The sequence below is a fragment of the Megascapheus bottae genome, chromosome X, assembly GCF_031878675.1.
Source record: "Megascapheus bottae isolate mThoBot1 chromosome X, mThoBot2.hap1, whole genome shotgun sequence".
In the NCBI taxonomy this organism is placed as follows: Eukaryota; Metazoa; Chordata; class Mammalia; order Rodentia; family Geomyidae; genus Megascapheus; species Megascapheus bottae.
The window spans coordinates 15191582-15208255 of record NC_143547.1 but is presented as its reverse complement, the minus strand read 5'-3'; the positions used below and the strand labels follow the sequence as shown (position 1 = coordinate 15208255).

General features: G+C 40.3%; 1 protein-coding gene and 2 long non-coding RNA genes across 3 annotated transcripts in view; 2 read left to right on the top strand and 1 right to left on the bottom strand.

Annotated features, from left to right (window-relative positions):
- The window catches only part of LOC150040507 (uncharacterized), a 145605-nt gene that overhangs the window by 40670 nt on the left and 88261 nt on the right, over positions 1–16674 (top strand). The gene's annotated exons all lie outside the window — the stretch shown is intronic.
- Positions 1–16674, top strand: part of LOC150040508 (uncharacterized) — a 104390-nt gene that overhangs the window by 24506 nt on the left and 63210 nt on the right. The window lies entirely within an intron of this gene.
- Positions 3947–16669, bottom strand: LOC150040509 (melanoma-associated antigen B1-like). Its single transcript, XM_090325782.1, has 3 exons — positions 16523–16669; positions 8785–8820; positions 3947–5401 (listed from the first exon to the last, which is right to left on the bottom strand). The coding sequence occupies exon 3, from the start codon at positions 5394–5396 to the stop codon at positions 4377–4379; it is 1020 nt and encodes a 339-aa protein (XP_090181908.1). The 5' UTR covers positions 5397–5401; positions 8785–8820; positions 16523–16669; the 3' UTR covers positions 3947–4376.

Here is a 16674-nt window from a genome sequence, read left to right as displayed (position 1 = left end):
TGGTTGCCTGGCAAGGAAGTGTACCTATGCAGGGTCCTCACTTCATAGTCAGGCTACATCTGACTTTGACTAGGTAGCCTGGTTATGAATCTAATCTCATTGTTACAATTAAGGAAGACATTTTATGCATACATGCATTGTATGGGGTCTTGTGTAATCATAGTCAGCCAGATGCTATTTTTGTGTGATGGTGATCAGAATATAGATATTGTATTTCTGTTGAACAGAATGAACCCTTGAACAGAGTGAAGCTGGTGCTATTATGCTTGAAAGTGGGTCCAAGACAGTGATTGACACTGATAGAGATCTTTTTAATCTTCTTTCACACCTCATTTTATTTTGGTAATACTATTGTTTCAGCTATGTATTAAAACCAAGTATTTGACCACAGAGTTAAAAAATGCTTATGATACACCTTTGCAATAATGAAGTTTTCTAAGGACAGCCTCAGGCTAGGAGGAGGGAAATTGTAGATTCTGACTTACTGAGATCAGGAGTGTATTCTCAGCCCTGTTACTTACAACTGTAAGAACTGTGTAAGTTATCAAACTCTGAACGCCAGGCTCTGCATCTATGTTTCAATAAGCACCTACTTGTTTGACTGGTAGATGGAGTATAATGATGGAATACACTTGGTATACTGAGATATATTAGAACACTTCCTTCTGCTGTCTGGAAGCTGTACTTTATAGCCAATGATTTTACTTCTCTGAGAAGATATCTTCTTCCTATGAAAAATATAGCTGAAATCTCACATGAAAGCCAGACAAGAAGCCTTCTAAGGCTGATACCAAAAGGTAAAGCATGACATTTTTTTCTATTCAAAGGTACCTAGTCATTTTATTTCTCCCCCAGGTACTCTGACTAGACTCTTGTCAGAACCCGTGGCTCCCTTCCTTTTTTAACTTATGGTATCTCTTCGTAGTGAGTCCTGTGCCTCCCTAATAACCCATAAGACAAAGTGAGGAGGATGACCTTTCCTAGCTATACACATGTGCTCTTCCAAGAATGAAGGTTTTGGCAGACAGACCGGGAACTTATGATGGGTGATTCCATATAGGTTATCAACTCAGTGTCCAAAATTTTAACACCCAGGCAGTCTTGGGTGACCATGCTAAAGGAAGACCCCTACTTCCTTGTTATCCCTGAGTGAGAACTGATAGGCCCCTTTGGCTAACATTTCTGTCTGGGGTCTCTAAAGTATGGCAATGTGGATGATTTTGTGTGCTTCTCATTGATATATTGAAATACTTCACATTCTTCAGTGTCCTCCATCTGAGTTCTGGAAAAACTTTAAATTCTCCTTGGCTTGACTTGAAGCCTATATCCTCATTCTATGGTCCCCAAATGCCTGATGCCCTCTAGGAAGAAGTAACCTCTGAATTCACAACTATTAAAACTGTCTCTAGGAAAATAGCAGTGGAAGGAATTGTTGCTCCCAACACTGTAGGATAAATGTTCCCCTTCAAACTTCAGGAGTCTCATCTTGACCCCTAGGTATAACTTGTAAGTAATTGCTCTGCTGATCTGATGCTGCCCACTTTGTCAAGGTTGGCTTGGATTGACTTGGAAGTTAACATGCATCATGATGTTACCATTACTAAGGTCTCTCGGGGTCCTAGGTGTTTCATATCTTTGACACTATTCCTCTTTCAGCAACTGAGAGGCAACAGTCTGAAATATTTGCCTGTAGCAATTGGAAATTTCTAAGGATACTTATCTTCTCTGTTGAATGATCACTTTTTGGTTGGAACTAATTTGTTAGCTAATACATCTGTATTCTGATTATGTCTGACATGATCATTATTTTAGCCTATTGCTTTTATTCCTAAGAAATATTAGGATTCATTTGCCATTGGATATGATTCTGCTTGAAGGGGCCTCCCATCCAATGTCTGAGCTTGAAAATGTGGCCTTGCATTGTTTTTTTGGGGGGGCAGGTCCTGGGCTTGCAATCTGAGTTTGGACACTCACTGTCCACGCTATCTGTTTGCTCAAGGATAGCAATGACTTAGGGTATAGCTCTGCTTCTGGCCGTTTGGTAGTTAATTGGAGTCTCACAGACTTTAGTGTCTGGGTTGGCTTCAAACTGTGACCCTCAGATCTCAGCCTCTTGAATGGCTAAGATGACAGGCCTGAGCAATCAACACCTGGCCCTGCGCTTGCACTCTTGTCTTTTTCACTCATGGTTGCACTCTACAAGTTAAGCTACACTTCATCTGGCTTTTTCTTGGTATAGGGGATAGAGAGTTGAAGATTTTTCTGCTTCATATGACTTTGAGTCAGGATCCTTTATGTCTCAGCATTCTGAATAGCTAGGATTATAGGCATGAACCATCTGTGCCTGGTCTCTTGAGCTCTTATAACCTTTATAAGCCTGAATAATATTTGTGAGGATGCAAGAAGTGACACTTGTTTCAAAACTTCTGTTTCTCAGAGTATGTGACATTCTCCATGTTCTAGGCACCAGCTACTTCAGACTAACTGCATTAATATGTAATGTAGGTATCTCAGGGATTTATCTTGGTTCTGTTTCTGGTATTAAATATATTCAGGGAAACATCAATTCCTGTACATTCTAGAACAATTTCTCTACTTCAAACCTTGTAGAAAATGGATCTCTGTCCTGGAAGTAATGTGAGTGGATGCTGGAACACTGGGCAGGAGCACAACATAAACTGAGTTTATATAATATTGTAAATGTAAATAATCATTATATCATAGAATTCTCTTATTTATACTTTTCAATTATTTTTATATTCTTATTGCTCCAACTTATGCATTCCAATAAAATATTTGGGGCACAAAGCCATTCTTTTATCAATTAAGACAGATTCAGTAGTACTGAATCTTGAAATACCTTGAAATAAAAGACAGTTGCAAAACCTAGATACACAGGTCATATAGGATTGAGACTAAACGAAAGGATCTCCAGGATGCGGAAACAAGAGCTTTATCTTGTGTGATTGTTGTTCTTAATGTACTATTTTATTTCTCTTGTCTTTTGTTGTCCTTTGGCTAATCTCATATTGTTACTGTATCTGACTTTGTTACCTGGTATATTGTATATAAGTTTATTTGTGTATTTGGAATAGGAAAGGAAGGGGGAAAACAAGATGATTGGGAGGGGGTGAGGAGAAGGAAATGGGGACAAAAACATGAGAAAACAGTTATCAATATGTGAGAAGTAATGCACCTACTACCTGGCAAATGTAACTCTATACAATACCCTGACAATTAAAAAAAAGTGTATCTTCAGTTTAGGATTAGTGTTGGCTCTAAATGGTCTAGTCTCAACCCTATCAAATTGCTAACCATATGAACCTACGCACATTAGCAAACTCTATAAGTCTTAAGCTCTCCATTGAGAAGTATGTTTGACAGAATTAACCTGTAGGATTAGGAAAGTATTTAATATATACAAAGCATCTGTGGCTATATCTGTCTTATGTGGAGATACTACAACCTGGCACTTGCTTCTATGTTTATCTTTACATGAAACGTTATATTCCATTTCTGTGGGATTGAAAATCTTTATCATCAAGGATACGTCACAGAATATGCAGAATCCTAAAACAAAAATGTACAAGCAAAACCAGAAAACATTCTTTCAAATGCTGTTTAGTCTTTTCCTTTTGTCCCCACTTTACCCTCTTTATTAAGTAGAGTATTTTACTCTTTTTCACAATGGTAGTTTTTCTATAACCTATCATTGCAAGAGCAGATGCTAAGCCTCTCTTCACTAAATATTCCCAGTATAAAGCTTGAATACTTCCCAATGAGTAGATGTTTGGCTAAAACATAAACCATGAGTAAGAAATCTATTTTCTATGGTTTTGCATACTTTCCTGAATAACATCAGCATATCTATATGTATGTCTGTTTGAAAAGAAAGACTAAGTAGAGTAAGGTAAAACAAGAACTAAATGTTTATTTTTTTCTGCTTATTGTGGGTCTTTCACATTTCCAAGAATCTCCATATTCCAGTGATGTTAGCTTTCTTTATAGCACCCAAGCTTGTTAATGAATTCTAATCCTTATTTAAAAACAAACATACACACATGAAAACTTCTATCACTAAACTAAACTGTGAGCTATTATACTTACTATATATTTTCTGACTCTCAATAAGCACTGAATTGAACACGAATTGAAAAATACAAAACAAACATGAGAAGGGGTATCAATGTGTGAGAAGTAATGTACTAACTATCTGGCAAATGTAACTGTAACCCCTCTATACATTACCTGGAAAATAACAAATAAAATAAGAAAGAAAACTACAAAAATTACTTATCAATGGCTTACTAATTTTTAACAAGAACAAGAATTAGCAGGCCTTCCAATAAACACAGTAAAGACTATCTCAGGTCTCACTAAGAAGAGTTCTTTGACTTGACTTTCCGACGTGGTTTGGTTTTAGTAGTGCCACGGCTGGCTGTTTCATCACTCTGAGCTCTTTCTTCCTCTTCTCTCAGAGCCTCTTCATAATGGGCTGGAAAGATAGTAGGATCAGCCTCATTAACTTTGGCCAAAAACTCCATGATTTTCATCTTGTTGGCTTCAATATGGGCTCGGGGACCCCACAGGAACTCATAACGAGGAGGATCACTGTTGGGCACCTGACGGTACTCCAGATATTTCTCTTGCACCAGATCATGAGTGATAAGCTTCCTGGTATCTCCAAAGATGAAGTGCTCACAACCATCATAGACTCCTAAGGTATTCAGAAATTCCCAGATCTCCTCCTCTGTGGTGCAGTTGTCGTTTAAAAAGATCACACCTAGGAGAGGCGTCAGAAGCCCGGTTCTGGGAAAACCCAAGTTACCAATGAGATTCTCATTGCTGCTGAGGTCAAGCTTGCTTTCTAAGGTATATGAGTTACCCCTAGGTTTGACTTCTTTTAATTCAAGACCAAAGACCAGATCTATGCGGTCAGAAGCTCTCTTGAGGATCTCAGGGAAGTGCTCTTTGAACCTTTTATTGACTATTTTTATCATCTCGCCTTTCAGAATGGGCTCCTTCATCTTATACTTGAGCAGAAGGTACTGCATCACCATCCCTGACTTTCTCATTAGGAGCTCTTTCCATCCTCTATCACTGGCCATCCCAGCCTTAGAGGAACGGCCAGCTTCTGACCCTCGGCCTCTGATACCTTTACCAGACTTTTTGGGTGAAGTGCTTATAGCAGCCATGGTAGTGGTTGGAGCTTCCTGAGATTTTGGGGTAAAACCAGTGACTGAAGAGACTGAAGCAGCATCACCAGAAGACCAGCAGGTGGCCTTTTCTTCCTTTATGGTAGTGGCCTGAGCATCTTCAAGATTCTGAGGAGGCCCATCTCGGGTTTGGCGCCGTTTCTCACGAGAACGGAGTTTACTCTTCTGTCCTCGGGGCATGATGGCTGTGGTGAGGGACAGAAAAGTGTGAGTAGCAGAGAAGTTTCCTGAGATAGCCGGAAAGGAAAAATCAGATACTATGAAGACCTGCATTAAGAAAAGACCTCTTGGCTTTAACCAACTTTCCCCCAAACCTCAAGGCAGGATTGCATGAAAACAATGCTCTAGAATCTATTGAGCTTCTATTCTCCTGGTTAGCCTGTCTCTTAAGACCCCACAGAGAAACCATGAAGCCCTTTTGGCATTGGCTTGAATTACTAAGGCAAAAGCAGGCAATGAGGCCCCTGTCAAGCTATTTGAGACCCTGTTGATGCTCTAGATTACCTTATAAATGTATCTTTACCAGACTACACTTCTATGCTATTCTGAATTGGCAGTTTAAGGTTTTCTGAGACTACTGAGAAGGAAAACTTCTGGGAGCTTCAGTCTACTTCCCAATAGGGGACACTCAAAGCTGGGAATTCATTGGACATTAAGTCCTTTCTGTCTGGGGATCACTGGGGTTCTTCAGACCTTCTTCAGCTCTTTAGATTGACTCGATGCCCTTTCACTCACTGTTGTTATATTTTAAAAATAAGGCTCTTTCTCTTAGGTTAAAGAAGTAAGGGATATTTTTGTTTCTTTTTTTTCCTTTGGTTTATTCCCTTTTCACTGTTTTTGATTTCTGTCACCTTTGCCTAGTATGTAAGTTTATCTGATTTAGGGAAAGAATGGGAAATCACAGAAACAGTGGGACAAAAGGCAGGGAGAGGGGACAAAATGGGAATGGGAGAAAATGAGGGAGGGAGTAACACTGTTCAAAAAGAAATGTACTCATTATCTGACTTATGTAACTGTAACCCATCTGTAAATCACCTTTACAATAAAATTCCAACTAATTAAAGAAGTAAGGGTGATAGTCAAAGTAACAGTCCTTTCCTAAGCTTTGTGGGGCTCAAAATTCCAGCAAACTGTGACTGGTAATCAATCATGCCTAAGTATCACGGTTGGATTAGGGGGCTAAGTGGCTCCTTTATTCTGGAAGGAATCCCCTCATCATCTCTCTGTGTCACATACTTGGCATCTCGTAAAAACTATTTCTCTTTGTTTAATTGGACATACTCTGTTAGGCCAAGCCTTTCCCTTCTGAGACAACATGCTAAGGAAATGAATGTCCATCTCAGCTTTCCATGTCTGTTATATGAGTTTTCTTTTTCCATATATTTTTATTGTAATTAATAGGGTTACATTATATTCACCAGATAGGGCGCATTACTTCACAAACATTGATACCCTTTCTCATGTCTTGACCCCCATTTCTCTCCCCCCACCCCACCACTCATTTTGTTTTCCCCCCTTCCCTATCCGATTTCAAATATCCAAATAAGCATATATAAGATAACAAGGTAAAATACTGTAACAATATGAGATAATCAAGGAACAGCAAAAGAGATGAGAGATAACACAGTAAATGAAGGACAACAATCACTCATTATATGGCTTTTGTTTCTATATCCTGGAGGGAGTTTCCTATTGCTAACAACAGATGAGGACTGGTACAATGTTTAATTCCATTAGACCCTTGAAGTGAAGTCAAGTCCTATCCCCTCCTTTCTCCCTCTTCAGAGTGCTGGGAATGAATGAATGCCAGGCCTGTGCTTTCAAGGCAAAACTTTCTATCAGTGAGCAACACCCTTAATGAACTCTTTTTTGGAGGGGAGCCTCACGGGGCTTGAACTCTTACCTGGGTGCTGTCCCTGAGCTCTTCAGCTCAAGGTTACCACCCTACCCTTGAGCCACAGTGCCACTTCCCATTTTCTAGTGATTAATTGGAGATAAGACTCTCTGGCTTTGTATTGCCCAGCCTAGCTTTGAATCCCAGTCCTCAGATCTCAGCCTCCTGAGCAGCTAGGAACACAGGTGTAAGCCAGTGTGCCCACGCTCCTGCACATTTTTTTTTTAAATTTGAGTAAGAGAGATCCAACCCAGGACCTGCCTCTGAGCCCCATACTTAGCCTTCTTTTGTCTGTGTGTGTAGTGTATGGTGACTGAACCAAGTCCTCCTCCATGTTAGCCAACATTCTACCACACGTATATATATGTGGAGGTATTAGAGGCAAGGTCTGTACTACTAAACCATATCTACAATACATTTTTTCAAGTTGTTAATTAAAAAATCTGAGGCCTTATTCATGCCAGACAATAACTCTACTGCCACTAAGATTCTTTCTATCTATCTATCTATTTATCTATCTATCTATCTAATTTGCTATGTGAGGATGGTGCATATGCTAGAAAAGTACTCTTTCACCTTTCATTTTTGGGTGGTGGGGGGAGTGCTGTAGTTTACAATCTAGCAGGCATACTAGTAGTTTACATCCTGTCTTGTCTATTGGGATATGATGTGCTTGAAACTAGATCTAGGCCCTAAGGCATGGTAGGCTAGGACAAGACATTCCCAAGTTGTTTTTCCTTTTCCAGTGCTGAATATTGAAACAGGGCCTTAGAGATATTGGCATGTACTCAACCACTGAGACTTATTCACAGTATCTCCCTCCTCAACAAAATGAACAAAAATACTGTTTAATGATATACTAAACACTACAAAAAGTACTGGTTAAGTGATAGAGTCCTGGTCTAAAATGTGCCAGGTTTGAGTTTAATCCCTAGCACCACATGCACACACACGTACACATACAATACACACACAGAAAACAATGCTATGAATGTCACTTAATGGTAAAATACTTGCCCTGCATACCAAGGCCTTGAGTCAAATCCAAAGCATCTTCAGATGAAACAAGAGGGTTTCTGGGGATTAGACCCAACAGAGGGTTTGTCTGGGAAGAAACATATTTCTACCCCAGTATTCTTCCATCACATAGTTATAGATGTGAATATTTTCGTGTGTGTGTGTGTGTCAGTGTGAGTGTGAGAGATGAGAGAGAGAGAGAGAGAGAGAGAGAGAGAGAGAGAGAGAGAGAGAATATGAATGAATGTGTGTGTATGTCTTGGGACTTTGACTTAGAGCCTGAGCACTGTCTCTGAACTTTACTGCTCAAGTATACTACTACTTGAGTGAGCCCTGGTCCACTTCTAGCTTTTTGGTAGTTAAATGGCTATAAGCATCTCATGGACATTTCTGTCCAGGCTGACTTTGAATTGGGTTCCTCAGATCTCAGATTCCTGAGTAGCTAGGATTACAAGTGTGAGCCACCAGCACCTGGTTTGCAGTTCTTATTTTCCATCCATACCACTGAAAATATGGGATCCAGTAGTTTTTTTTCATATATTTTTAATTGTAATTAATAGAAGGGTTACATGATATTTGCCAGATAGAAGGTGCATTAATTCACATGCTAGTAGCTTTTATAATAAATTACCACACAATTAGGAGTAAAGTTCCTACCTCGCACCTGCCAGCTCCTGGGTTCAATCTCCACCACTACAAAATAAAAACAAACAAACAAATAAATATATAGATAGATGAATGGATAGACAGATATGTACATATATGCATGCATACATACATAAATTGGGGATACATGTTTCAGTATCAGGGAACCATAATATTACCAAGCCTTTTGGATAATCTCTAAGTACTCAGTCCCACAAATGAGCTGGTTTATGACCCAGTAACAGAACACTTGCCTGTTATTCTTTTATTCCTGTGTTCAATTCTATTCTCACAGAAAAAAGAGCCTAAGAGCTTATTGATACAGTGCTTGTGTAGCATGTCACAAACCATAATTTTAACCCCTAGTTCCCTGATTTGACTCACTGCTAAGAATATTTGATTAGCTTGTGTCAGGTACTGTTATTAATGCCTAGTGCCGGGGCCAACTGGCAGCAAACCAGGGTTCGCAGATTGGGGTTCCTGAAATCGGGGGCAAGGACTAGCAAGAAATAGAAGAGAGACAGACACACCAGGTCCGGGATGTCCGCAGTCCAGGTAAAGACTCCCGAGACTGCCGCGATTATTTTCCACCCACTCCCCCTTCTTCCCTCCTCCAGACCCAGGGAACCTCCAGGTGTTACATTCATATGGTAATTCTCAGGTCATTTACATAGAATAGGGCCAGAAAACAATAAGACAATAAAGCCATCATCTGATGCAAGTCAAGGTACAGTTTGATTCCACTCTGGCTCCCAACAGCCTAGAACAGAAAAATTCAGGTACTCCTATCTCTAATACCTAGAAAGGGAAACTGGGTGAGAAGGGAAGGAGAACTGTGGAAGCTGCTAAGGGACAAGAGTATTAACCTATGATGTACCAGGCCATTTTCATTCCTCATAATAGCAAATATATAATGCGTGGATCCATTTCTTATCATTTATTATGCCAAAATCAGATCCCAATCAGAAAAACAAGAACTACTAAGGTTTTCCAGTGGTAGAGCTCCTGTCTACATGTATCAGGCTCTGCATTCCATCTCCATCATGTAAGAAAAAAACTTTGAGGTCCGGCGTAAGTTGTAGTGTACTGGCTTAGCCTGTGCCAGTCACAGCTCCTAATGCAAAATGAATAAATAGATAAAGCAAGTAAGTTTTAGAAATGTTGTTCCATGTCAAGGAACCTGGCTGTTACACAGCAGGCAACTGTTCCACTTCCTAGCAAAAGCAAAAGTGATGCTGAATAACATGACTCAGTCAGAGAACTGTTTCCTAAGCATGTTCCCTCTGGGTTAAATACCACCACAACAAAAAAGGGGGGAAGGGTTTACTGTATAATTGGATCAATGGGAAAACATTTATATATCATATTTCAGGTGCTTTTTAAAAATTTCATGTTTAGAATTAAAACCTGGAAGTTTGACAACTTTTGTGACCATGCACTCAAGAGACCATCCTCTAGCTCTTCCTCACTAATAAAGTGTGAAGATATAGCCTACGTAGGTAGGTTATAGGTTCACCCTCTAGCAATTAAAGAAATATTAAGAATATCTTTTAAAAAGAGTTCGGGGGTATGTAATGCACTGTAAAGTCCTTGTCTAGTGTTCAGTAAGCCCTGAATTCAAAGATTAAGACACTACTTTCAATCTTTATCAAAAATGGGAAGGAGCAGCCAGGCACAGTGTCTCATGCCTGTAATCCTAGCTACTCAGGCTAAGATTTGAGATTCAAAGCCAGACCAGGCGCTAAAGAACGTGAAACTCATATCTTCAATTAACCACTAGAAAACTGGAAGTGGGGCTGCGGCTACAGGGGTAGGGCAATAGCCTTGAGCTGAAGAGTTCAGGGACAGTCCCCAGGCCCAGAGTTCAAGCCCTGTGTCCTACAAAAAGAAGAAAATTGGGAAGGCTAAGCACTGGTGGCCCATGCCTGCTGCCTGGGAGGCTGAGATCTGAGGTTGGTGGTTCAAAGCCAGCCCCTGAAGAAATGTCCATGAGACTCTTATCTCCATAAGACCCTTATGTCTAAGGACAGCTGTGATTCAAGTGGTAGAGTGCTAGCCTTAGGCACAAAAGCTCAGGGATAGCTCCAAGGCCTTGAGTTCAAGCCTCAGGAATATAAAAAAGGCAAGGATCCTGCCTAGTGGGATTTTCCCAGCATGTACCATGTCCCAAGTATGACATATTCCACTGAATAGAAAAATTATGTGTGGGGGCATTGCATATGTGGTGGAGCCTTTCTGTAGCACACGAAAAATTTAAGTTTAATACCAGGGCAACAAAGAGAGGGATGCTATGGATAATGCTGAACAGAACTCTGCTTGCCTCACATAGCCAGGTGTATGCTAATCCCAAGCACCCTCAGGAGAAAAGAAGGACTTGGAATGAGTTTCTAGAGAATGTTTGCCTAGCAATGACCAGATTCAGGATTCTAACTTCAGCATCGTTCCACCACACTAAAAGAAATACGGCTGTGGCTCAGATGTAGAGCAATTTCCAAGTATATACCATCCCCTAAGTTCAGTACCCAGAACTGAAAGGAAAAAAGTGGCTTCTATTTACAATAAAATGTCACATCTTTAGTGGCAAAGCTTCTGTATGGCATGTATCAATTTTTAGGTTCAATACTCATCACTCAAAAAATGTTAGAGATGTGGTTCAATAATAAGATTCTTAGGGGTTGGGAGTTTGGCCTAGTGGTAGAGTGCTTGTCTAGCATGCACAAAGACCCGGGTTCAATTCCTAGGTTCCACATACATAGAAAAAAGCAAGAAGTGATGCTGAGGCTCAAGTGGTAGAGTTCTAACCTTGAGAAAGTCCAAGGACAGTGCTCAGACCCTGAGCTCAAGCCCAGGACTGGCAAAAAAATAATAATAAGGTTCTTATATAGCATTGCCAAGTCTTAGACTCATTCCAGCATACCTCCTCCAAAAAGGGCTTGATATGTGGCACAATGATAGAGCACTTATCTGTTTTGCTCCAGTCCTTGGGTTCAAATACCACTAACTTGGGAATAAAAATAATTTTAAAAATATACACCCTGGACTCATTTGTGGAATGTTTGCCTCACATGTGTCAAGCTCTAATTTCAACCCATAACACCACTGGGATGAAAGAATGGGAAAGGCTTAGAATTGTGTTGAGTGATGAAGTATTAGTTTAGGATGTGCAAGCCACATTCAGTCCATATAACATTTTTCCTGTATTTTTTATTGTAATTAATAGAAGGGTTATATTATATTCACCAGATAGAAGGTTCATTACTTCACAAACATTGATACCCTTTCTCATGTCTTGGTCCCCATTTTGCTACCTCTACCCCCACCCCTCATCTTGTTTTTCCCCCTTCCCTATCCTATTTCAAATAATCAAATAAACATACATACACTATATCAGATAACAAGGTAAGATACTCTAACAATATGAGATAACCAAGGGACAGCAAAAGACATGAGAGATAACATAGTACATTAAAGACAACAATCACTCATTCATATAAAATTTTTTAAAAGAGATAGACAAAAGTTTTATGTTGCTTGGAGCTGTCCTCTACCATACCTTTTTCCATGGTGCATTTCCAGCAGCTTCCCACATAAAACACAAGGACTACGAATACTGCCTAATTGTAAAGTTCCTTCCTACATGTACTAGCGTCTGAGTTTAATCTTCAAGACTGCAAAAAAATTGCTCTAATTCCTAGCATAAATTTTAGAGTCCTGGCCTAGTTTATGCTGGTTTTGAGATCAATCTCTAACTTTATAAAGCTCTAAACAAGGTTTTAGGAAGAAATCTGCCCTCCATGTATCAGGCCCTTAGTTTAGTTCAAAACACTACAAAAAGAGAGCCTGTGGATAGGGCTTACTTACATATCCCTTGCCAGTCTCTGCTTTTCAGTCCTCAGTACAAGGGGAAAAAAGGCCTCACAGTTTGGTGTCACTTATTAAAATGAACTCATATCAGGATCCATGCTCCAGCACCTCACTGCCAATAAGGGACTGAGAATCTGAATCATCATAAAAACAATTGCCTAACATATGTGCCAGGTGAATTACATAAAGAAAAACAGTGGGGTGTAGCATTCACCAGACCCTGGTCTCATCTAGCATCCTCAGGAGAAAAGCGGAGAGTTCTGGTGAGATTCAGCAAAATTCTGACCTGGAAAGCACCAGGGCTGGAGTTCTATCCCCAGTTTTCTTCCCACAACATAAAAGGAGAGGGCATATTACTGAGAGGTAGCACAGTTTCCTATGATGCCACATGCACTAGGTTCAATTCCTATCACTGAAAGTAAAGGTAGTAATATTTATTTATAATAGAAATTATATATTCATATACCAGGTCTTAGGTTCTATACCCACTACTGAAGCAAAGGATAAACTAGGCTAGGGTCTGGTGCATTGGTAGGATACTTATTTAGCATTTCTAGTCCCTGGATGGATTTTTAGCATTCATCTCCCCCAATGGATGGGTGGAGCAGTAGCAACAGCACTTGCCTGTCATTACCCAGTGCCTGGTCTCATTTTCTCTATCATGGAAAAAAGATGAGTCCAGGAACACTGCTGGCACGTCCTGATTTCGAACCCTAGCATTACCCTGAAGGGGGTGGGCACGGGGGATGGGGGTGCTGAAGGTTGCAGTGAGGTTAGACTACCATAGGATAGGTCAATTTAATTTCTCATAATATGTGGGGAAAAAAGAGACTAAGTTGTGGAGGACATGGAACTCTCTTCCAACATTCTTTATGCTACGTTCTAATATCTACCTGCACATTAAATTAGGACAAAGCAATGCTACCCAGTGGTAGAGCTCCTATTTACATTTGCCAAGCGCTGAGTTTAGTCAAATCTGTTAAAAAGATATAATGTCTTGTTTCAGTAGTAGAGCCTAGCCTGTGACAAATTTCAGTTCAAATCTAATTTACACACACACACACACACACACACACACACACACACCAAATAGCTGTACACATGACTCATGTGTCTAGAATTTACCAGGGCACATGCAATCTTACCAGAGCAAAACAATAATAAAAATAAATAACTTTAGTCATGGAGTCATGTCTACCCTGCCTTAGATGCCTTAGCATATGGGGTTCAATCTCTAGCACCTCACCTAAAAACAAGTGCTAGGAATGTGGCTGCTTTCTACCTGTACTAGGCCCTGAGGTCAAACCACTAGAGCAAAAAATAAGGTTGCGTACAGGGACAAAATATAGACACAAAACACTTACTTAGCAAATTTCTCCTTACAATATTGAAAATATCTAAAAAATGTATGTGTGGTGGTCTTCATTGTGCATTGTACAGACCTTGTATACTGCCCACAAAACTCTCAATTCATGGCACCATGCTTCAAAGATGACACCCACCCCTGAAAATTAATTTTTTAAAAAAGGTCTATGGATACTTGGCATGTGGCAGAGCACTTGCCTAACATATATGAGGCTTGAGTTTAATCCCTAGCACAATAAAAATAGTAAAGTGTGCATATTGATCAATATTAGGACAATTGCCTGGCATACCTATCACTGAGTTCGGGAAGGGAACAGCAGAGTGCTTATCTAACAAGCACCTTCTTCAGGTTTCTTTCCCCAATATCTTTTTCTCTACATTAAAGGGTTATAGATATGGTTCAGAGATAGAGCCATTCCTTAGCAGGTATGAGTTCCTAATTCAATTCCCACCACTGAAACAAAGGGGTTGCTTATTTTTAATAAAAGTATACATATTCACTTAAAATTATATGTATTCACAATAATTATAAATATTCACAATAAAATTATACAAATTCACTTCCTAAATTTTATCCCTACCACTCCATGGATCATGGTATGGAAGCACTACCACTCCATTTGTGTGTGTGTGTGTAAGGTTTGGAGATTTAACCCAGAGACTGCAACATGCTAGATCAGTACTCTACCACTCAGCCACCTCCTCAATTTCCTGCTTTTAGTGCTGGTGGTTTCACTTTGGGAAAGGCGTGCCAGTCCAAGGATTTGAACTTAGGGCCTGGACACTCTTCCTGAGCTTTTTTTGTGCTCAAGGCATAAGTTTCACTTATGGCTTTTTGGTTAATCAGAGATAGGAGTCTCACAAACTTCCCTGCCTGGTCTACCTTTGAACCTCCACCCTCATATCTTGGTTGGCCTTTTGAGTAGCTTGGATTACAGTTGTGGGCCACTGGAAGTTGGCTGTGCTAATGGATTTTGAACCCAGTACTTTGCAGACTGCTTTACAAGAGCATACCTCCTCCTCCAGGATACACTTTTGAGGTACTGGGGATTGTGTTCAGGGTCTGGTTATAACAAGTAAATATTCTACCACTCAGACATATTTCAAGGATTTTTAAAAAGTTAATTATGCTTGGGAGGGTAAAACTGGGAAAGAGTGAAGAAAGGGGTGACATTATCCAAAAAGAAACATTCATTACCTAACTTAATATAGCTGAATATAATCCCTCTGAATAAACACTTGTGTAATATTTTTTTAAAGAAAGCACTGTAGGCCAGGCTCATAACTGTAATCCTGGCTAGTTAGGAGGCTAAAATCTGAGGATTATGGTTTGAAGACATGTGGGGAGAGAAGGTCTGTGAGACTCTATAAAAACCTGTATAATAACAATTTTTAAAAAGTAAAAAAAATGTGCTAGGGATTCACTTTATGGCCTTTTGCAAGCTAGGCATATAATATTATAACTGGACTATATTCCTCTGCCTTTTTGGATTTTTTTTCCCTTGGAATTGGGCCCAGCCTATTTCATATGTGAGAAATGAATCCAGCACTGATCCACATCTCTAGTTCCTTGTTGTTGCTGTTTGTAATCAAATCTAAACCTGATTTATTCTGAGCAAGTGCATTAGCTAAGACTTAAGCCATGAATGCCTCACCTTTACTTTTGTTTTCTTTTTTGTTTCTTTCTGTGCCAGGTACACGACAGGTCACCATTCTACCAAGCAATATCATTGTCACTTTCTCAGCCACTTAGGTTTTGTAGTGGTGGGCACTGGACTTAGGTCGTGATACTTTCTCTGCTCACCAACTCGGCTTGTACTCTTCCCTGCCTCCACCCCCGCCTCTCCCCGCCCCCGTCTCAATAGAACACATAAAAAATTCCCAAGGCCCAGGAAATTCCAAAACAAGAAAAAAAAGAAAATTTTAGAACAGAACTCACCACTGAACTGCGTGTATGTCTACGTCTATATCTATTGTCTTTATTTAGTATTGCAAAGAACTGCATGTGGTTCATTGAGGAAATATCACCAGCTATGGTTTTTTTTCTCCACTTCTTTTTTGCCAGTCCTGGGGCTCGAACTCGGGGCCTGAGCACTATCCTTGGGCTTTCTCAAAACTAGAACTCTACCACTTGAGCGACAGTACCACTCCGGCTTTTTTCTATGTATGTGGCACTGAGGAATCGAATCCGGGTCTTCCCGCATGCTAGGCAAGCACTTTAACCACTAGGTCAAACTCCCGGCTCGGGATTTTATTTTTTGGATCAGTTCTTGCTATGGAACTTGGCAAATTAGAATCCTCATCATCCTATTTTCCCGGCTTCAGGAGCTGGGACTTTAAACCGGCCCCACCGGGCCCCCGCTCCAAAAGCATGACCTCCGCCATTTTAAAAAGGGAGAGCGGACAAACTCCTCACACCCTGCCCTGAAGAATTTCTCCAGGAGCTGGAGCCAAGTGGGGGGCTCTTTTGCTTATCAGAGGCAATGGGGAATTATCTCTGTACTCATTTTGAGAATCTTACCTTAACTCAAGCGAACTTCTAGCATTCACAGTTGTTTCCGTGAACAGACCTTGCGGCGCACACCCGTTCCCCTCCAACCGAAGTCTTGGCCCTGTCAGAGGAAGTGAATAGAAACCACATCCGGCAAGAGGCTATCTGGGGTCTCAAAGGCG